Source organism: Salminus brasiliensis, chromosome 10 (genome assembly GCF_030463535.1).
Source record: "Salminus brasiliensis chromosome 10, fSalBra1.hap2, whole genome shotgun sequence".
Taxonomy (NCBI): domain Eukaryota; kingdom Metazoa; phylum Chordata; class Actinopteri; order Characiformes; family Bryconidae; genus Salminus; species Salminus brasiliensis.
The window spans coordinates 5136627-5160690 of NC_132887.1; the positions used below are offsets into that span (position 1 = coordinate 5136627).

At 42.2% G+C, this 24064-nt stretch overlaps 2 protein-coding genes across 2 annotated transcripts in view; both read right to left on the reverse strand.

The window, feature by feature from the left end:
- Positions 1-2575, reverse strand: part of ism2a (isthmin 2a) — a 31817-nt gene extending 29242 nt beyond the window's left edge. Inside the window, exon 1 of the mRNA XM_072690255.1 lies at positions 2000-2575. Coding sequence (XP_072546356.1) covers positions 2000-2128 — 129 coding nt within the window. The 5' untranslated portion in view covers positions 2129-2575. The remainder of the gene's footprint in view (positions 1-1999) is intronic.
- A 6567-nt stretch (positions 2576-9142) lies between these two features.
- sptlc2a (serine palmitoyltransferase, long chain base subunit 2a) overlaps positions 9143-24064 on the reverse strand; it is a 38873-nt gene continuing 23951 nt past the window's right edge. Inside the window, exons 10-12 of the mRNA XM_072690256.1 lie at positions 15276-15411; positions 14121-14250; positions 9143-9439 (exon numbers count right to left, since the gene is read on the reverse strand). Coding sequence (XP_072546357.1) covers positions 9320-9439; positions 14121-14250; positions 15276-15411 — 386 coding nt within the window. The 3' untranslated portion in view covers positions 9143-9319. The remainder of the gene's footprint in view (positions 9440-14120; positions 14251-15275; positions 15412-24064) is intronic.

Below are 24064 nucleotides of genomic sequence, written 5' to 3' on the forward strand. Positions count from 1 at the left end.
GTAGGCACTGACAACTGCATACCAGGAACACCCCCACAAGACCTGCCTGATGTTTTGGAGATGTTCTTGTCGAAGTGTCTCAGATTCCTACGCTTGACCATTTTTCCCGCTTCCACTGAAACCAGATCATCAGTGTTACGCACTTCACCTGATCTACGGCTAAACAGCTTCTCCAACTGTACCCTTCTGGGACAGTTACTAAAGAGGGCACCGCGGATTAACCTTTGACTCGTTTCAATCATCAATCACCCTTTATCAAGGAGGTGGTGATTAACACGGGGGCAGTCTGACCTCTAACTAATGGGCTACTCTTACACTTGCCACCACGAACATCTAGACTTCAGTGTTAGAGACACCTGCCTCAGTATGAGATGAGCTCAGTCTCAGAGCTGCAAAACTGGACCATAGCTAAGGCACTAAGTGACCAAAACTTTGACCAAAACCAATATAGATTTGAGAGTCTGATCAACAAATCCATGTGGTCAACGCTACAAAGTGAGGTTCCAATCCCAATTGAGCAAAACCAAAACTTCAGTCAGGTCTATGTACAGCATGAAGGAGTGTGGTAAGTGTATGGGGTCAAAACCCCAAAACTAGGTTCTAATCCCGTTTTAGCGAAATCAAAAACAATATATCATCATACAGAATTACAAACTAAATACATAAAACCATATAGCCATCCATTGTCATCTATTCTGGCAGCAACACATGTCTACTTACAACATAACATTGATCAAGAGTTTGATCAACAACTTTATGTGGTCAAAGCTTCAAAGTGAGGTTCTAATCCCAATTTTGCAAGATTAAAACTTTACATTAACATTTAGGCTAAATAAAAAGCACATAAACAATGCATCTTCCATAGTCTGCGAACAACAGGTCAATGTCCAGTATAAAGGTGCGTGATAGGTTTATCGGGTCAAAGCCCCAACATGAGGTTCTAATCCCATTTTAGCAAGATCAAAAACTATATTTTATCACACAGACTAAATACAAAGCACATAAAATTATATAGTCGTCATTCGCCTATGCTGAGATGCGGGTCTACTAACGATATATATATATGGATACATATCCAAAACCTGACTGGTTCTAATCCCAATTCAGAAAGACTAAAAACATTATATCATCAATTAGGCTAAATAAAAAGCACATAAACAATGCATCTTCCATAGTCTGCGAACAACAGGTCAATGTCCAGTATAAAGGTGCGTGATAGGTTTATGGGGTCAAAGCCCCAACATGAGGTTCTAATCCCATTTTAGCAAGATCAAAACTAGATTTTATCACACAGACTAAATACAAAGCACATAAAATTATATAGTCGTCATTCGCCTATGCTGAGATGCAGGTCTACTTACAATATATAAGGATATATATCCAAAACCTGAGTGGTTCTAATCCCAATTCAGCAAAATCCAATGGTGATCCAGTAGGTTAACCTTGCAGGGTCAAGGCCCTAGAGTGACATTATAGTATAGTAGGTAACAACACTACCTTCCCTGCGGCAGACTTGGGTCAATTCCCCAGCCGGGCAAGCACATTACAATACACCCCTAAGAGTGATTGGGCAAGACTCCTAAGGCCACATTTGCCTGCCTGTGTAACATGATTCAAAAGAGCCTCAACCATCTACCCTACGTGTATAAGTATAATCCTAATAAAACAAGGTCACTGTAAATAATCATTTACATCAATCATACAGCTATATAGCCATCACTCTCTCAGGCTCATAGCCCAGCCGGTCTATGTACAGTGTTGTAAGTGAATGATGGAAAGCCATAATGAGGGGTTTCTTCTACAGGGATTAAACCTAGTCTAGGACTACACTCTGCCTGCCACCAGAAAAGGCCTATTCAGTCTAGAGGTATGCTTAGTGAAGGTCTAGAAAACCAGGGACACCCATGTGTATTGTAACCTGCTATTCTGAAGATAACTGCTCATGAAGCCCACATCAGTGGACCTCACCAGCCCCAGCGAGAGTGCTGGGCTCACGTACCCGCAGAGCGGCGCTTCTCCCGGGCTTGGCCTCCCCAGCTTTGGGCGTGTGGGTAGGGAAAGCCTGGACTGACAGGAGAACAAGGGTCAGGAAGGCAGTCCAGTGCAAAGGTGTCCCACGAGTCCGCATAGCTTTCCAAAAGTGAGAGTGAAGAAAGAAGAAACTATTCTCGTCCTAAAAAAAGCTTTTTGGGGGGCAAAGCAGGCTGAGGGTCCAGAGCTCACCAAGGCTTCATCCAAAGAACTCCCCCACCAGAACTGAGAAATCCACTAAACGCTTCAGTTAGGACCATCAGGTTTCTGCAGAACCTCCTTACTTCAGCTCCTCCAGCCCCTGAGCTTCAGATGCCATTGGCTCTGCGTTGAATCCTCCCCTGATAAAAAGCTCTCCAGCCCCTGTTGGTCCATGTGGGGGTAGATGGAGGTCTTCACACCCTTAAGGCTGTCCTTTCCTCCCCTGCTTGCTCTTGCTCCTTGGCCGAGAAGCTCCTCCACACCTCCTGTCCCGTGCAGCTCCACGCAGAAACGCCTGAGAAGAAGAAACTCCGCACCACGTCCAGCATCTGACCCCCCTTAAGCGCTCGTGCACGACTACAACTGCACCCCCATCCCGCATGTGCTCTCGTGAAGCCACACACTCACGTAGTCCCCGCCTCCTACTCTCCTCATTGGTTGGTTTGGGGGGGTGACGCCGGCATGGGGAGGAGCGTGACGGGTACGGGTTGAGCGCGCCCCGGAGAGAAGCCCTGATGAATGAAGGCGCGTTCATGTGACACAAGGAGAGTAAAGTGACCAGGTTGTAATACTTGTATTTAATCTGTATTAAAAATAAGGCTGTTTATGGGCATATTTATCACATTTCAGATGTCTGGGTCAATTCTAGACTCTAAATGAATCCACCTCGTATCTCCAAAAATGGCAGCTTTACAGTAGAAGGAAGCAAGATCAAAATATACTATATACACTATAAGGACAAAAGTATTGGGACACCTGCTTTTTTTTTTTTTTTTTAGAGTTTATCTAGCTTTTGTTGGAGTAACAAAGAGTGTGTTACGCAATAACTCAGTAATCACTTATTCTAAATATATAGATATATAGATATAGATATCCCGGCGCTCTAACCGCTGAGCCACCACTGCCCCTTAATATATATATATTCCACATTTAACCCATCTGGTAGTGAACACACACTCACTTCTGTTAGGGGCAGTGAGTACACACACATACCCAGAGCGGTGGGCAGCCAACTCCAGTGCCCAGGGAGCAGAGAGGGTAAAGGGCCTTGCTCAGGGGCCCAACAGTGGCAGCTTGCCATATATATATATATATATATATATATAAAGGGGCAGTGGCGGCGCAGTGGTTAGAGCACCGGGCAATTGATAACAGGGTTGTGGGTTCGATTCCCGGACTCGGCAAGCTGCCGCTGTTGGGCCCTTGAGCAAGGCCCTTTACCCTCTCTGCTCCCCGAGCGCTGGAGTTGGCTGCCCACCGCTCTGGGTATGTGTGTGTACTCACTGCCCCTAACACATGTGAGTGTGTGTTCACTACCAGATGGGTTAAATGCGGAGGACACATTTCGCTGTACAGTGACAAATACGTGCACCTTTATATATATATAGCATAAATAAACATTTTTAGAGTATGTACAACATTAAAATGTTATACATAGTATCATAATCCCAATCAAACAAGGTCCACAACTATAAACAATCGCCTATAGACGAAATACAAAGCATATACAAGTATATAGCCATTATCCGCCTATGCTTAGAGCCCCACAGGTCCGTTTACAAACTAAATGAGTGTGATAAACAAATCGTATGTGGTCGAAACCACAAAGTGAGGTTTTAATCCCAATGAGAGGTTAGAAAACCACATATGCTGCTTTGGTTGGACTAACTGTCTCTACTGTCCAGAGAAGAAGGCTTTTTATGACTGTATTGCATTCAGCAACAAAAGTGTTAGTGAGGTCAGGATGTTGGATGATGATCACCACCCCACCTCATCATCCCCAACTCATCCCAAAAGTACTGGATGAAGCACCACCATCCATCATTCCTGAAGACACAGTTCTTCCACTGCTCCACAGCTCAATGCTGGGGGGCTTTATATACACCCCTCTAGCCCACGCCTGGTATTAGGCAGCATGGTGCCAATAGGTTCATGTTTATCTACTCCAGAAAGTCCTATTCTATTGGCAGTATTTCTTCTCTAAAGGGACTAGAAAAGCTTTGTCCATGTGCATTCCAACATCTGTCAGCAATTGGTGTCCACAAACTTTTGGACATATAAAGTGGACATACTAAATGGTCTATGTACGTCATCAAAGTGTGTGAAAGAGTACAGTAGGTCAATCTATCGGGTCATGGGTTCCATTTTCACCCTAGCTGGGTCCTTAGGCAGACTCCTAGTGCTTCCTTTGCCTGCCTGTGTTACGTGACTCAAAGGAGCGCCAGCCAAGTATGGTACACGGAAATGTATAATCCTAATAAAACAAGGTCAAAGGCTATAAATAATCATTTACTTCAAGCATACAGCTATATAGCCATCACTCACCCATGCTCAGATGGTCTATTTACAGTGTTATAGGCTGGGAAAAGTAAATGACCGAAAGCTCTAAGGATAGTTTCTTCTTCATGGCTTCAACCTACACTGCAATGCCAAAAATGCCCCACCAGTAAAAGCCCTGTTTAGTTTAGGTTTAGGTTTAAACTAGGTCTTAAAAACCCAAACCTTCAAAATGGCCAGCTTACAGTAGATGCATTCACCTATGTGAAAAAGTGCAGAAATGGAGAGACGAGGTTTCTGCAGGACAGCGACGATATACACGGATCATCCATAACATTATCACCACCTGCTTAATATCATGTACATCCCCTGACCACTCGAGGCATGGACTCCACCATACCTCTGAAGGTGTCAGCAGATCCTTGAAGTCCTATAAGTTGTGAGGTGGGGCCTCCATGAGCATCAGTGAGCCTTTTAGGTGCCAATGACCCACATTTGATAGGTACTGACTGTCCCTGCTTACCAGAAAAAGCCCAACTCATCCCAGAAGCACTGGATGGAGCACCATTATTTCATCATTCCAAAGAACACTGCTCCACAGCTCAATGCTGGGGGGCTTTATACCCCTCTAGCCCAAGCCTGGCATTAGAAGCAATGGTGCCAACAGGTTCATGTTTATCTGCTGCAGAGAGTCCTATTCTATTGGCATTACATCTCTACACAGCCCAGACAAGCTGTGTGTGTGTGTGTGTATGTGCAAGCAATGGGTGTAACTTAAGGCAGCTGAATTAGGAGAGGTGTCCACAAACATTTGGACACTGCATAAATGAGCTTTCTGGTAGCAGACTACAGTACAACTTTAAAATGAAGTGATATGAAGACAAACAGCTGCGCTGGAATAAAAATCCATGACACAAACTCACTTTAGTGCTCGTATTTTAATGTCCTCCAAGGAACGAAACCCATTCCAGCTCTGATACGAAGCCCACAGTGATCTAAAAAGTAAGTCTATGCAGTGTTGTGTTCGCTTGTAGTAATTCCAAGCTCTTCTAAAGAAGGCGACTTTAACAGCCCCATGGCTTAGATTTACTCACAGGCTGTCCTGCTGTCTATCCTCAGAGTGCACTAACGTCTGGGAGGTATACTTCCCTAAGCAGGATTTCTCAGTAAAGCCCACTGAAGTTCGACTGCCCTCCTTCTGGAAAGGCTTAACGTGAGAAATCTTGCTTTGTGTGGTCCACGGAGAGCATGGAAATCAAGACATACCTCCAGCCTTTATCCTGCAAAGTGCATTAACAGTATATTTACAGTAAATTAAAAGGTTATTTATATATTTCAGTGGTCAGGTCACCTCATTTGCTCATCACTCACTCTTCACCTCAAGACATGTTCACATACCCAGTCATTCTTATGGAGGAAAATAAAATAAAATAAAAAAAACAAAATGTAAAAATGATATATATACCATCTTAAATCATGTAATCTGGCGTAGAATTGAACAGAACTATATCTATAGCTATACATAGACTGAACAGTCTTATTGTACAGCCCGACCTTTAGAAGGAAAAGCAAAATGCTGTGTGATCTCATCTTTAGGCTTTCAATAAACTCAACGTCAAGACGGAGGAAACAGTAATAATAGAGATCTGGAGTGGAAATCAATTCAGGACGAAGCCACAAAAGCGACAAAAACCAAAGCGCATAGTGTGTTCATTTCAGCACCTTTTATCGTAAACTAGCAGCTTCAGCGACTACGTCATACGTGCATTCGAGGGGTTACAGAAAATACTCATCAGTAGTATCTGCATGAGGGCATGCACACTGTAGATATGCATGCACGTGTGAGGCCTTCTGGAGCTGCCACAGATAAATGGAGTACAGTTATTCGTTGTTGTTGTTTTTTTTTTTTGTTTTTTTTTTAAATAATTAAGACAAAACATTAATAAATAAATATGTACACAGAAGAACCACACAGCAGAGCATAAGAGAAAGCACATATATATATAAAAACAGGTGTTAAGACTCCTGACATGGCCTGAAGTAGGGGTGGGCAATAGATTATTAGCCTTGTTTCATTTAAAATAATGGAAAATTACGGCCAGTCCAACTTGCGGATAACGATAATTAAGACATATCAGCTATCATGATATTGGATTTTGGCCGTATCGCCCACCCCTAGCCTGAAGGCTATATAAAATATCAAACGACAACAGACAAAACAAATAAGTTTGTGGTCAGAGCGTATAAAAGTGGGAATAATAAAAAAAAAAGAATAAAAAAATCTTTAAGACATTACTAGAAACCCGCATGACGAGGGGATTCATATGAATTAATGACGCCGCACCTTATATGCGATATGTACGACTCTGCGAGCAAGACTTACTCAAATAGAATCAGCAAAAACACCTTTCCTACTTCCTACAGGCTTTCCTACTGACAGATGTTCAAGTCTCTGGGGTCAGTTTCCTGCACTGGAACTTGACAGATGTTAGCTTACACTGGTATGCGCAAATATTTGTTATGGATGAATATTTGATAGATGTGCAGGACCATGCACACATTTTCCTCACACCTCTCCAACACTGACCTTTGTGATTGATAGTGTGGTGAAAAAAAAAAAAAAGGAAAACTAGAAAAACAGACTGGCAACGTGAGGATAAATGACCGCCAAGTTCAAGTAAGACAACAGTTCTCGCTGTGAATCGCTGAGAACAACTGTGGAAATGTAAACATGTGGAAAGCGAAGCTGTGGAGGTTGTGGTGCATGATGCAGTATGGAGCTGTGGAGGTTGTGGAGTATAATGCAGTATGGAGCTGTGGAGGTTGTGGAGTATGATGCAGTATGGAGCTGTGGAGGTTGTGGAGTATGATGCAGTATGGAGCTGTGGAGGTTGTGGTGCATGATGCAGTATGGAGCTGTGGAGGTTGTGGTGCATGATGCAGTATGGAGCTGTGGAGGTTGTGGTGCATGGTGCAGTATGGAGCTGTGGAGGTTGTGGTGCATGGTGCAGTATGGAGCTGTGGAGGTTGTGCTGCATGGTGCAGTATGGAGCTGTGGAGGTTGTGGAGTATGATGCAGTATGGAGCTGTGGAGGTTGTGGAGTATGATGCAAAATGGAGCTGTGGAGGTTGTGGAGTATGATGCAGTATGGAGCTGTGGAGGTTGTGGAGTATGATGCAGTATGGAGCTGTGGAGGTTGTGGAGTATGATGCAGTATGGAGCTGTGGAGGTTGTGGTGCATGATGCAGTATGGAGCTGTGGAGGTTGTGGTGCATGATGCAGTATGGAGCTGTGGAGGTTGTGGTGCATGATGCAGTATGGAGCTGTGGAGGTTGTGGTGCATGATGCAGTATGGAGCTGTGAAGGTTGTGGAGTATAATGCAGTATGGAGCTGTGGAGGTTGTGGAGTATGATGCAGTATGGAGCTGTGGAGGTTGTGGTGCATGGTGCAGTATGGAGCTGTGGAGGTTGTGGAGTATGATGCAGTATGGAGCTGTGGAGGTTGTGGAGTATGATGCAGTATGGAGCTGTGGAGGTTGTGGAGTATGATGCAGTATGGAGCTGTGGAGGTTGTGGAGTATGATGCAGTATGGAGCTGTGGAGGTTGTGGTGCATGGTGCAGTATGGAGCTGTGGAGGTTGTGGAGTATGATGCAGTATGGAGCTGTAGAGGTTGTGGTGCATGGTGCAGTATGGAGCTGTGGAGGTTGTGGAGTATGATGCAGTATGGATCTGTGGTGGGTCTGTATGGTGCAGTATGGATCTGTGGGGGTTGTGGAGTATAATGCAGTATGGAGCTGTGGAGGTTGTGGAGTATGATGCAGTATGGAGCTGTGGAGGTTGTGGAGTATGATGCAGTATGGAGCTGTGGAGGTTGTGGAGTATGATGCAGTATGGAGCTGTGGAGGTTGTGGAGTATGATGCAGTATGGAGCTGTGGAGGTTGTGGTGCATGATGCAGTATGGAGCTGTGGAGGTTGTGGAGTATGATGCAGTATGGAGCTGTGGAGGTTGTGGAGTATGATGCAGTATGGAGCTGTGGAGGTTGTGGAGTATGATGCAGTATGGAGCTGTGGAGGTTGTGGTGCATGATGCAATATGGAGCTGTGGAGGTTGTGGTGCATGATGCAGTATGGAGCTGTGGAGGTTGTGGAGTATGATGCAGTATGGAGCTGTGGAGGTTGTGGAGCATGATGCAGTATGGAGCTGTGGAGGTTGTGGAGTATGGTGCAGTATGGATCTGTGGTGGGTCTGTATGGTGCAGTATGGATCTGTGGTGGGTCTGTATGGTGCAGAATGGATCTGTGGACATTGTGCTGTGTGATACAGTTAACATTTAGCAGAGAACCAAGAGTTGCTTTCTGAAGCCAGAATCTCTGGGACTGATAATTTGTTCCCCACCGGTCTGGTCCCACTTATTTAAAAAGATGCAGAAAAAAATAGGGTTGAGGGTTGCAGTTACATATGGCTTTAGCAAGAACATAAGCAGTCCAAAGCCTCTTGTGGTTGGCAGAGAGGAATTAAAGCATTTCTCTGCCGCCAATAAATGTCACAATGAGTTAAGGACACGTCTCAAATCTCACGTCAAAATGACAGACAAGGAATGACAAGGCAGGCAGAAAAAAGAGCAACAGTTTCCACTTTAAAGCATCAGTGTTATTAGGAACTCCATATGCTTTAAAAAAAAAAAAAGAAGAAGAAGAAGAAATCATGATGAAAAAAAATAAGAATGGCATTTGTTAAGTGGTTCAGTGACTCTTCTCGGAGAGCTTAAGACGAGCAGTGCACTTTTGGTTTGGACTGGAAGATGTTCAGTCTTCACACTCCTCATATGTGGTCTCATCAAAGGGTCGGTCGAGAGTGGGCAGGATTCTGTGTCGGGAATATTTCAGCTGCAGCAAGTCGCCCACCTCACCGATCGCACTCAGAGCCTACAAACAACACACACATACAGTAAGGCTATTACTATAAATGCAATTGTATAATAATACAATTATATATATATATATATATATATATATATATATATATATATATATATATATATATATACACACACACACACACACATCAACATTTGATTTTCAATCCATATAACCAAGTTTAAATCCGCATTTTGGGCATTTTTTCATCACAAAAACATTTTTTTAATTTTCACAAAATGAGACAGAGGGGAAGTACAGCCAAAATTAGACATTTAACCATTGCAATATCTGTTATAAACATGACTCAATATACCAATATAAATCCCTATTTACAGTTAATTACACTATCGCCTACATTGGACATTTTTCTCAGAGTGTCCGAATCGTAAAGTGGAATTCGAGCAAGATTTTAAGGACAAGCTTCCCTATCTTCCCTGATGGGATGATACAATCTGCCCACTACCTGAGCTGAATGTGGACAATACAATACAATACAAGGAAATGGAGCAGATGATGTGTGCTCATACAAGCAAACGATCATAACGAGTCACGTGAATCAACAAACCTTGAATCAAAATGAAATTATTTTATTAATGAAATCTGATTTATTTGTTTAGCACTTTTTTTTGTTACAACTGATCTCACAAAGCAGCTTTACAGGAATCCAGTAATAAGATCAACAACACATAAAATATTAGACATTTAACCCCCTCTGTGAGCAGCCAAAAGAGACAGTGGTAAGGAAAACCTCCCTCAGAGCTGGAGGAAAAAAGCCTTGGGAGGAACCAGAGGAACCTCTGGTCAGAACCACTTATAAATGACTGATAAAAAGTCACTGTACGACCACACGAGAGACATAGTCATGCTCAGGTATTCTGATATATTCATATAAGCGACTTAAATAACTTAGAGGTATATTTGAATTATTAGTCTATTCAAACTAGCTGAGGTTTTTCTTGGGTAAACAGCAAAGCACTTTTGTAAGTCGCTCTGGAGAACCTTAAATGTAAATGATAATGTAAATATATAGTAATAATAGTTAATAGTGGTAATAGTAATAGATCTCCACAGAGCTTCTAATCTTTCTTTAATAAACTACTGAAGAACGACTGAGAACTTTATTTAAAATGAAAACATGGTTGTTAAAATCAATTAAAAGTCAATGCATCACTAGAACTAGAAGAAGAAGCTGCTGTAATATTAGGAATATTACACAGTCACAGTAATCCTGTTAATGTTGCAAAGGCTGCAAAATATTAGGACAGTTTCCAAGCCTTTACTGAGGTCAGGTGACTGTGGCACATGGACCTTCTCTAAGCCTGAGGAGAAGGTGGGAGGGGAGGCTCACAGAGGAAAGCCTCTCATCTACAAAAGGACCAAAGAGCTGCAAAAAGTCTCACCCGCTGCAGAGCTTTTACATGAAAATGTGTTGGAGGGGAGAAATGTGACAAACCCATAAATAATGCTGAGAGGATCATTAGCTGTCAGCAGTAAAGCACATGAAAGACTGGAGTTACGTCACACACAGTGAGAGAGACAGAGTGAGCATTGCTAAACCTTTTATTCAGAGCCAGAAAAGAGGCTACTACTGTTTTAACAAAGCCAAAAATGTGTCAATTTTTTAATTTTTCATTTTTTGGTGTCACGACCCTTCTGAACCAGCAACCCTATTAACAGTGATGTATTTCACACATCAGAGTCCTTTTATTATACTCTAAAAAAATAAAAAAATAAACAAACACTATAATCCTAATAATCATATAAATAAAAAACACTAATAAAACACAAAAATAAAAAACACTAATAATCCTTTCCACAGGGATCTCAACTGTGCACACTCTCATTCAGAAACTACTACAGTGCATCCAACAATAAGGGCAGCACTGAACCTCTTTTAGACAGTGGTAGAAACACAGTAGCTCCCAGAAAGCCCCACTTCCACACACTGATCCATTTCACCATGACCAACGTGGACATGCAGCCCATCCCCTACTCCGGGGGGCAAGTTTTAATCAGCTCAAAGGAACAAAGTCAGCGAGACGTTTCTGTAAAACCGGGTTAAAGCGATCTGATGTCATTACATCTTCATAAGGCCTCCGCCGCACAACATCGGCCAGCCAGCAGATGCAGGAAAACATCTCTCTGAAAAATGCGTGGATGCGATAAACGGTCACATCAAAGTTAGGCCTGTTTTCTTAGAGCTGAGGGGGTGTGTGTGGGGAGGGGGGTGGAGGGTGGGGGGCTGAGACGGCCGGAGTGCTTTTCAGCATGGTTAAATCAAGAGTCCTTGGGGAGGCAGATTAAGATGCTCTTTGATCTCCTGCCAGAGCAGACCCCTGTGGCAGGCACTTCTTATGTAAACCCCTCAACTGCAGGCTGCCAAAGAGAGCTGACACTGTCAATTAATTTACGGCACGGGACACTTTGAAGATGTAGCCTCGCATTCCTTTATCAGTAATTGCATTCAAACAAAGAAGGGTGTATCAAGTTAGAGACACTAAACTTCAAGGGATTGATGGACTGGGGCTTGAACTGTGTTATGAGAGGTAGCTGTGGCGTGTGCTCTCATTTCTCGAGAGAAGATTGAAGAAAAAAAAAAAAAAAAGAAAGAAAAGAAAAGGAAAGAACACACCCTAAATTATGGGTTGGGAGATATGGTAAAAATACTACATCACGATATTTAAAGATTTTTTCACTATACATGATATGTAATCACAGATTCTTATAAACTACTATTCAGATACTAATTTTTATTCAACATCTGCTGCTTTTCATCTAATTAAATTCTCTCTGTATTTTATTTTCATTTTTACATATATTTTTATATATTTATGTATATTTTATTTATTTAAGTACTGCTGTCTGGGTAAAACTGGGTCCTTGGGTACCACAATTTCGTTCCACCCCATGTACCACATGTGATGCGAATGACAATAAAGTCTCCTTGAATCCTTGAATCCTTGAATCAGTCTAATGACACTGTTAGTAATGAAACCTGCAGCTGATCAGTGTTTGTTAAGCACTAACAGTCTCCTCCATATGCTTAGAAAAGCAGATTGTCTATCACGATAACACAATTTATCACGATACGATAAAATATCGTCATATTGCCCAGCTCTACCCTTAACTGCTCATCCTTACCCATCCGGGGATACCAAGGGTATTCCCTATATGACATTTCTTCAGATTTTGGACTGAAGCACCAGAATGGAGTGAAATAATATGTAGTACTTAATCAATCTAAAGGCTGCAAGTAACATTTTTTATACTAATTGGCTCAAGCAATTGATATAATTATGCAGACTTCTCTCACTTTACAGCACTGCCACTATTCAGTGTTGCGTGTTTTCTTACGTTTTCTTCTATGCAACAAAACAAAGGCTTCTGTAACAAAGGGACCTACACATTATACCAACACAAGCTTTAACGACACCCCATTCAAACACATTATAGGCAATATTAATATGGAGCTGGTCCCTCTTTGCTCTAAGCTCTACCAGCAGCAGCAGGTCTGGAGCTCTGCTGCAGTTACTGAATCAGTTGGAGGCTTTTCTGCACTCTGCTCTGAGCTCAGCACTCGGCCCTGACCCCGCTCTGTAACTTTACGTGGTCTGACAGACACTCGGTGGCTGAGCTGCTCTCTGTGAGCTGTTCCTCCTAAACTCTTCCACTGTTCAATAATAACACCACTCACAGCTGATGGAGGAAGATCTAGGAGGGAGGAAATTTCACCAGCTGACTTGTTGTTGTTGGTGCAGCGGTGTCTCCTATTACACACAGAACCACGCTGGAGTTCAGTGAGCTCTCCAGAACCTCCCATTCTTTCACTGATGTGTGTAAGAAAGGCAGACTGCAGGACTAGGGGCCTGATTTTATACACCAGTGGCAATGGGACTGAATCAAACACCCGAATTCAGTGAATAAGACGTGTCCCAATACTTTTGTCAATACAGCGTATATTCCAATCTGATCCTCTAACAAATCTGTCCAGAAACAGCACACACACACACACACACTCAGTGTAATGTGAGCGTTTGAGTCATTTGAGCATGACAGCCTACCTTAAGTCAGAGGTGGGGCACAGAAGGCCTGAGTCCAGCAGAGTGCCCTGATTTCCCTGCTGTGGCACAACTACTGTAATTTGGTAATTAACTGAGAGGTTTAATTAAGTGTGTTTGAGCAGGAAAAAACACCAAACTGTGCAGCAATCCCAGTCATTACTTTAAAGCAACATTATGTAGCAAATGTACCTTAAAATAGCAGCTTCAGAATAGTGTTGATGCTCCACTCACTGTAATGGGGAGAATGGCGTCTCTGTCATTGCAACTCAGGGCCAGAATGCCGCACTATGCAACTTGGGAGGAGCCGCACGGGACCTCTCATCATTGTCATATTTGTGTAAAACCCTGTAATACTACTCTACTACATCAGCCCACATGCTTCTTTACCTTCAGATGCTGCTTCTGTATCTCTCGGCTTGTCTACAACTGCATGTACAGCAGTCAATGAGAATGGTGAGGTTCAAAGCATGTGATTTGTATTTACGGCAGTGGTGTAAGAGTAAAACACCTTCTAACGGTAGAGGGGAAAAATACCAATTCTCACATATTGCTGCTTTAAAACGTAAAAGTTAAAATAGTTGGTTGGCATCAGTGAATAATAAGTAGGAGGGCTAGCAGTGCATTACCTGGTCCAGCATTTCTTTGGTGTGGGCTGCAGACACACAGAAGCGTGCTCTGGACTCGATGATGGGAGTAGCAGGGAAGCCCACTACGACCACACCTATATTCCTCTTCAGCATCTCCCGACCGAATGCCCTGAAGGTGAGATTTAACATAAATAAATTAAAAAAAGATATATATATATATATATATATATATATATATATAAAAAAACAAGAGAGTAAGTGGTTTTTGATTATCTTGAATGGTTAAAAGTTTTTTTTTCTTCTATAAAGTTGCTATTGTGGAGATACAAGGCTTTTGCTGCGACAGTGACGATAAAACATTACTTAACCTAACACAATTAGAGGCAAGTGTATCATGATTTAGGCGTGTACACTGCACAGTGCTAACCTTGTGACTGACTATAAGCTCCCATTACTTCTTAGCTATACTATAAAGACAAAAGTATTGGGACACCTGCTCATTCACTGCTTCTTCGGAAAGAACGAGACTGTCCTGCTTTTGTTGAAGTAACTGTCTCTACTGTCCAGGGAAGAAGGCTTTCTACTAGACTTTTTGAGGAGCATTGCTGTGAGGATTTGATTGCATTTAATGACAAGTGAGTTTTTAGTTCAGGATATTGGATGATCATCACCCCACCCCACCCCACCTCACCTCATCCCCAACTCATCCCAAAAGTATTGGCTGGAGCACCATCCATCATTCCAGAGAACACAGTTCTTCCACTGCTCCACAGCTCAATACTGGGGGGCTTTATACCTCTCTAGCTCACGTCTGGCCATAGGCAGCATGGTGCTAATAGGTTCAACTGCACCACAGTCCTATTCTATTGCCAATTCTATTGCCAATACTCTACAGGGACTAAACAAGCTGTGTTTGTGTGTGTGTGTGTGCATTTGTACATCTGTGTCAGCAATAGGTGCAAATTAAAGTAGCTGAGTGCATTTGTTAAAAGGGGAGTCCACAAACATTTGGACATATATTGTGTATTAGCCTTGTAACTGCCGTCCAACGCTAAACAAGCCAACTTTGGGCACCGACCAAGTCTTGGCTGATGCACTATGTTAGGAAGGGAAAAAAAAACAGTGTAAATTTGATTTCTGGCTGAACCGCCACTTTAACAGAGACGTGACGTGGGCCGAGGAGAGGAAGCTCACCCGATCTTGGCGGGCATGTAGAGCATCAGGGGAACCACAGGTGAATCGTTGTTGCCGTAGATGATGAAACCCATCTCCCGCAGCCTTCTGCGGAAATAGACTGTGTTTTCCGCCAGTCGCTGGACGCGCTCACGGCCTGCAACAGACAAACACACACACAGACATTAGAAACACTGAAGCTTTCAGGGCAAAAAAAAAAACCAACAACTTTTCTCTTGGCGTTAATCTGCTTTTTCCACAGGCCTTTCATGCGATCAGACAATTAAATTTACCAATCCACAAGACCCATTACTGGAGTTAATAGGGAACCTGACCACCTGAGCTATAAACTTTATCATCAGACTGGAGCAAGAGCCGAGCCGCGGCTCCGCATGCAGTCCGTCCCGAACTGTTAAAAGGAGAAATGTTTTATACCTGCTGATTTTATACAGCTTTTTAAGTTTCCCCTGTGAGGTCATCGGACCGTATGCCCTTTGCGCACAGAGAGGGATAAGATGTTTACTATTCATGTTTCCAACGTGAGGTTTTTATCACACTTTCAGCTCCATCTAAGCCCTCATGCCTCTGCCAGAGAGATGCTAATCAGCTGGCCAAACAAAACCTGGCGCTGTTTGCAACAGCGGTGCTTTCAGAGGCTGCGTCAAACTCAAAAGCGTGATCAGACAGCAAGAGATAAGCCTAATGGGAGCCAAGCTGTAAACAAACAACCCCTAAAAACAAAGAAACATGACATCCGAACTACGATGTCATCAGAGTTGGCGAATTCCTTTGCTCTCACTTTGAGAGGGGCTTGCGTTTTCCATGAAGGCCCACTTTATATGAAGAAAAAAAAAATCATCAAGAGTAGTAGGCATCTGTTACACTGGTATTTCTCAATCCTGGGCTCCCCCTTACAGTCGGGAAGTGGAATATGCGCTTTGAGGCAAGGACGCGTTGTAAACGTGCATTTTTGGACAAGATGAGAGATACAGGAGCTTGATCTGTAGGTAATACTACAGGATTTTCCACTAATATGACGCAGCGTTACTCAGTTCGCTGCTCTCACAAGCACTGTCCTGTCTGTCTCACCAAATGCCTGGAGTAGCGATGACCGAGACGCTACTCTCCCCATCACGGTCAGTGGAGCGCAGACATGATTTTAAAGCTGCTGTTTTAAGGTATAAATGCTGCATACTGTTGCTTTAAAGCAGTATTATGCAAGAATCAGGATTTCTTGCTCCTGGGCTCCCCCTACAGTCAGGTGGTGGACATGTTGTAAACTTGCATGTCTGGACAAGCTGAGACATACAGAAGCTTGATCTGAAGGTGAAGAAGCATGTGGACTGAGGCTTTAAAGTAACATTACAGGATTTGGCCTGAACATGACTCGGGTTACACAGCGTTACACAGTTCTTGCAAGCACCGCCCTGCCTGCCTCACCAAATTTATCTACTGCAGTCAGCAGCGTGTTGAGCCGGAGTAGCAACGATAGAGACGCTGCTCTCCCTATTACAGACATGATTTTAAAGCTGCTGTTTTAAGGTATAAATGCTGCATACTGTTGCTTTAAAGCAGTATTATGTGAGAATAAGGATTTCTTGCTCCTGGGCCCCCCCTACATTCAAGAAGTGGAATTCCACCACATTGGAGACATCACTAAAGCACATTGGTTACTCACTAATTTCTGGACATATAAGAGATACAAACCATCACAAAAGTTAAAAAAAAGTGATGTGGACTGAAGTGATGCAGTAATATTACAGGATTTTAAATGGATAGGACACCCTGAGCAGCAGCAATGTAGACGCTACTCTCTCCATTACAGTCGGTGGAGCATCACAAAGGTTTTGAAGCTGCTATTTAAGGTAAAATGCTACATACTGCTGCTTTCATCAATGCTGCTACATTAAAAACACACAAACACAAACCCCAATCTCAGATTCTGTGAATGCAGTCTGCTCTCACTTGGAGAGGGGCTTGCGTTCCCCCAAGAAGGCCCACTTTGTGATGAAACTCAAAGGCATTCTTGAGACGTCTGAGCAGCACTGCGCAGTGTCCTGTTCAAAAGAGCTGCCGTTTCTGAAAGCTTCAGTTTTCACTCCTCAAACGTTCTGTGCATGCAGAGGAAATTCCTTTTCCTCTGCTAATGTCCCACCCTGGTGTCACCTACGCACCGGACAGGGCTTGCAAAGGGATGAAAAAATTTCAGCACAGGATGAAACTGTGCAAAAGAATGCTTGTTAGCCAGCTTTGTGAAAAAGCACCGTGCACTGATCAAAAGTAGGCATCTGGGTGCATCCTATTCAAAAATGTGGACTTGTGGAGGTCACATGACCTAGAACTCGAGTTTGGTGGCTTGAGACTGGACTCAAAAAATCTTGCAGCTCAAATTAGTGAGTGATTAGTGTAGAGAATTTGTGCTCTTTGTAACTTTGGCTTTTGGTTATGTTTCAAAATATGAATTTAGCTTTATTTTGCATTATTAAATATTCATTTTAGAAACTTTCTTCAAGCCAAGGTCCAGAACAGCCTAATGTCTTGCAGTGCGCTTTCCTGTTTCCTAAAGAAGCCTAGTAGTTCTATCATTTAACCATAATTTAGTGATTCTGTGACTTTTATCAATAATTTATTAATAGTTCTGACCAGAGGAGGATAGATGGGACCCCCTTGTGATTCTTGGTTCCTCCCAAGGTTTCTTCCTCCAGCTCTGAGGAAGTTTTTCCTTGCCACTGTGGCCTTTGGCCGCTTAATTGGGGTCTTAGATTTTCATGTCTTCATATGCTGTTGATTTCTTGTCTTTTTACTAATTACTGATTCTCTAAAGCTGCTTGGTGAAAACGTCAGTTGTAATCATTTTATTTGAATTTAGTCAACAACTGAATGTCAAACCAAATACAAAGTACAATTACAACTGTATTTATGTATTTGTTTTACAGTGAAGTGGATGAATTATAAATACTCTAAGTAAATGGTATCAAAAAAAGATTAGAAATAAATGCATGTACAACGCAAGACAAACCGTAACCGGACTGACTTCATACACAGCTGCAGAAATGCCATGTTGGATGTCGCTGCGAGTTACCATAGAAAATAGATCAAAAACAATGTTTTTATTTTATTTATGTAGGATACTTAAACATTTTGTATATTCCAATTCCAATGTCCGAATATTCCTAATAATTAAAATTTCATTGCTCTTTAGAAGGGTGCAACTGCATCGTTATGCTATTATATTACCATCATCATCATCATCATCATAGGGCGGGGCGATATGGTAAAAATATTATATTACATATTTATTTTAAAAAATAATAATAAAAAAAAATAATGTTATCAGCGATACACGTGACCGCAGACAAAAAAACGCATCAGTGGTCGCAGGTACTTAAAAAAGTATTATTCAAATACTCTGTATTTAGTACAGTGGATATCAGATTGGTTTTTTACAACGATTACAAAAATGATCACGATACGATAAACTATCGTCATATTGCCCACCCTTATTTTATCATATCGGTGACATAAAATGGTCCTAAAATGACAATATTAGCGTTTTTCTCCAAAAAATTTTTTAAATAGCCATCATGACAGGCCTACATTGAGCTGGACGTGACAAAGTGAAAGGACTTGGGTAACAGACACTCAACACACACACCAAAATCAAAGAGGTCCCCCACTTTGCCCTTTGACTACATCGCCAAAATCGTTACATCAGATGTTCTCAGCAAATCTTCCCATCTGTTGGCCTGCGGGCAGGTTCAGTTTACAGACTGCGGCGGCGTCTGAAACAGGAGTCGGACAGCAGTAAACAGAGGACTGGGGCGCTGGAGTAAAGGATAGGACCCAGCCTGCAGTGCGACACGGCCAGGGCAGCAGACGTGCGAGTGTGTGTGTGAGAGTGTGTGTGTGGTTTTGTATCTGAGGAGTGCTTGTGAAAGGAGACTTGACTGGCTGTGAAATCGGAGTCCTCCAATGATCCCTCTCCATGTAAATTGGCTACTGACAGATAAAGCAGGCCCCACATGTCATGACTGGGTCGCCCACTTTGTGGTAAAGAAATGGAGCCTGACCATTCGTGTAGCGTTAAACACCTCGTTTCACCGCGAGCGCTCCGTATCCCGCTCTCTCCATGGCCGCGGCTTTCTCTGCTCTGGCCCTGCACCCTTACAGGACCCTGCAGGGAAATTATAGCCAATGGCATTTTCAGACCCCTCTCAACTTGAGCTGTCCCGATTCCACACTGCTGCTTCGAAAGATCCGACAGAGGGATTTCATTGGATCATATCTGACATATTAGGCCCTAGTGAGTCCTTTTTTATTAGACAGATATTTTAATATTTCTGTATGATTAAATGGCTCAGATGTAATCAAAGTCATTCAGAGTGGTTTAGTGTGAAATTCTCTGCTTTACAGACAGTATTGCTGCCAGTGGTGGTGAACTAAACCAGACAGGTTAATGCTTCTAAAGAAAGTTATCTCATGAAATTATGAATAAAATATGCTGTCTGAAGGCAGGTAGATTGTTTTATGATTTGCGAGCTTTAAAACTTACAATTCTGTTGTAGGAGATATTTTTTAAATAAATGCAGGGTGCAGATCTACCGCTATTTTATCATCAGTCTTCCATATAACACTCAGAAGACACATGTAGGTTCACTTGTGGGTTTGTAGTAAATATAATTAGGGATGTCTTGATCCAATCAAGGCATATTTTAATGGATCGGGTCTTGGCTATGTTAATCCTAATCCAGTTCTGAGTCTTTGTCAAAGCCCCATCTGGTGTCCTCAAGGCACCATTACTGGGCATTACAGCTCCAGCCGGCATCAGCAGCAGTGCGGACGTTCTCAGAAGGTAAATAAAAGAGTTGAGGTTCTGCAGTGTGGAGCTATTTTACAGTGGAACATGAAAACAGACCATAATATCTGACCCTTTATAAAACTCTCACTGAAACGCTCTGTTTTACCAGCGGGAGAACCGGCACTCGCCTTTCTCTGTTTCTAAACCAGCACTGAAGAGCCCATTCAGAACCAAGTGGAGGCTAATGCTAATGCTAACACACACATGCTATAGAAACCCAAATCACACACACATTCACCCACTATAAACCAGTTAATACACACCAGCAGACCAACAACCACAGATATCAGTCCAGTCAGGTGTCACAAAGGAAGTGATTAGACTGCAGTGTTGTAAAGGAGCTGGGAGCTGATTGGTCAGGGAGGAGAGTCAGACTGGATTATAAGATAAACACTATACAACATTAATTTTAAGAAAAGTCTCGACTAAACTAAATCAGTCAGTTTAGAAAGTCTAATTATAGAAACTGATACTGAAAATAAAGGATTTTACTGAACCGATGAATCAGCAGCTCGTCTGATCTAAAGAGAGCACAATAACCTGATTGGAAAATCCCTAAATAAAATGACTATATTTGTGTTGTAGTGGCCCCTGGTTAGATTTATCACCACCAGTGTAATAATAAATAAATAAATAAATAACTAAATAACTAAATAAACGTGCGTCTAAGTGTCCCTACAATGAACTCACAATCTCACTCTCTGTGCTTACATCTTAATGTCCAAATTGTTGAGAAAATAATAATAATAAAATGTTTGGAATTTCCCTTCATATGTGCTTTGTGGCACCAGGGCCCGTTTTCAGTCTGCAGGGATACATGCAATGTGGAAGTATTTTAAGGTGGGAAAACAGTCCAACAGCTACTTGAAATATCTGCAATACCAGTGTTTTCACTGTGGTTAAAGTAGCCACACATAAAATGCGAACACATAGCAACTACACACAGATGGGTAGAGCGGCCTAAACCCAAGCAAAATTACCATTGTAGACCGAAAATAACAGCAGATAGTGAATCATGCTTGACTGGATATGTCTGATTGGATTTCCCCTCATGATTTCGATAGTTAGTGTCTATTTACAGGCATCAGATATGGCTTGTATATAATATATAATTTAAAAATTACATAATTTTTATAGGTAATATTGAGTATAAATGTCAGATTTTACTTTGTGTAACTCAAAAAAAGTAGATTTTATAAAATAAAATCTACTTTTATAAAAAGGACAATATAATGGGGGGGGGGGGGAAACTCCTCTTTGAAATAAAACTAGCCTTTATTAAAATAAAATACTATGTGAAAAGAAAAACTATGTAAATATTGTTGGTACAAATCATTCCACAGGCCATACAATCCACGTATGCTCTTTTTGGATCCACTGTTTAAGCAATGCTACCCCAAATCAGTTCCAAAGTCCCACCCATTCCATCGACAGCAGTTTAGCCCCGCCTGTAAAAGTTGGCATTTACACTTAAATATTTTTATTAATTTTAGTCATTAACATTTAGTTCAGAATTCCTTGTTTATGTTTTTATGTTTGTAGGTATGTTTATCAGTGAAGGGTATAGAAGATATAAGACAGCTGAACAATACAGGGCAGCTAAACAGAGTTTATGTATACATCCGAACACAATATGTAAAGACTCAGTAACAAAATGGGTTGTGTTAAAATAATTACGTTTTACCCCCCAAAACATTACATATATACATAAAAATAATAAAATGAATTAATTAATTACATAAAAAAATGTATTAAGAAGTGCAGAAAAATGCAGGATATGGGCGCTTTAAGGTATGCACTGTGTATTCTGTTGTATGTATTACTGCAAAATCCTAATGTCAGGATGTAGTATCAACAAATACTCAGTATAAACCTGGTCAACCCTAAAGGCCTGTATGTACGTTTCGAATGACAATTTACATATTATTTTTTATAAGAGATTCTGAATAATTACTACTGAATAAGTACTAAACAGATGCTGAATAATAATAATAATAATAATAATAATAATAATAATAAAGTACAGTATATTTAACTTAGTAGGTACTGAATGATTACTTTTTTTTTATATAATTACTCAACACTGAATAATTAGTAAGGTTAAAAGGTTAAAGGACTAGGACTGAGAGGTTTCTACTATGAACCATTTTTACCCCCCAAAAAAGATACACTAGTTGTTTTGCAATACTGTATTGATTATCAGAGTATTGACATATATATATATATATATATATATATATATATATATATATATATATATATATATATATATATATATATATTTATTTTGCATCTTGCATCTCCTTGCTTACAGTGTCGCAACATACCACAATATATGTAATAATAACCCCTGTGTTGTGATGCATGACATTGCAACGCAAGGTTCGAGCCAATACACAGCCCTCGTAGCAGTACCTGCAGCAGAACCTGCTGAAAATGAATCAACCTGCTGCTCACGTCACACTCCAAGAGATAGGTGTAAACAGGGGCCATTACAGCTGACAGCCGTGTCCGTGGTGGGTGATTATGGGCTCTGTGGAGTCCAGCTCCTACGAGAGCCCTTAATAAATGGCGGCACTTCCACAGAGAAGAGCGCTGATCAGCTCCGTAAAGGGCTCCGGAGAACAACTGCAGTGGAAAGGAGCATCTGAAAGCAATAAGGCCGTGGAGGAACTCAAACTGCCGGACTTCAAGCCCCTCAGTCAGCGAGCAGGTCCTCCAGGAGGTGGGGGAGGGGGTGAAGGAGGGGGCTGAGGGTGCACTGGGGTGGAGAAGGGCTCTCCAAAGTAAATCTTTCTGGGGTACCCTTTCAACAGCTAGTTTCACAATGCACAGCACCCCCCCATAACTCCTTCCAGACACAGGGACTGGAGGATTTGAAGCGAGAGAAGGGCCGAGAGAGGCTGAAAGAGCTTCCAGATGTGGGGGGCCGCTTCCCTTTTTTTCTCCTTTCCAAAAGCCAGTTCCTCCTCACTTCCTTTTCATCTGAAGGGAAGAGATAAGTACAAACACCCATGTGGAGTTCAGGGCTGTGGAGGCATGCCCCCCCCCTCCAACAAGGCCCTCTAAAGAACAGGGCACCACAAAGCTCTGCAGCACCTTCTGAGCTCAAATCCATCATCTTCCTCTTAGTCTCTGCTGCTTCTCCTAACCGCTGTGCTCACATGCAGCTGTCCAGCTCTGGATCTGATCAGAGCAGATGAGAGCCAGCAGACTGGATAGGCACGTCTACAGGCCGAGTTCGGCTCATCGCAGGGAGCATTGCAACCTCCATATATATATATATATATATATATATATACACTCCATCTGGAACACCTAGCAACCAACAAGGGCTACCATAGGAACAATCTAGGAACACCATAGCGCCCAATTAACAACCACCTGAAATAACATAGCAACTACTTAGCAAAACGGTTTCACCCTAGTTACCGCAGAGTAGCAGACTAGCATCTGACTGCAAGTGGGAATAGCTGAAGCTACGCTACACTGTTCTGCTGCGTCTCCAGGAAATGGTGTGCAAGTGTACACACTCTGTAGAGAAATACTGCCAATAAAACAGGACTCTCTGGAGGATATACACATGAACCTATAGGCACCATGCTGCCTAATGCCAGGCGTGGACTAGAGGGGTATGACGCCCCCCAGCATTGAGCTTTGGAGCAGTGGAAGAACTGTGTTCTCTGGGATGATGGATAGTGGAGCTCCATCCAATACTTTTGGGATGAGCTGGGGAGTTGGGGATGATGAGGTGGGGTGGTGATCATTCAACATCCGGACCTCACTAACACTCTTGTGATTCACTCAATGAATGCAATCAAATCCTCACAGCAATGCTCCTCCAAAATTGAAGAAAGCCTTTTTCCCTGAACAGTAGAGAGAGTTACTACAACAAAAGAGAACTTATGAATTCCCTTGATTTCAGAAGAAACGATGAATGAGTAGATGTCCC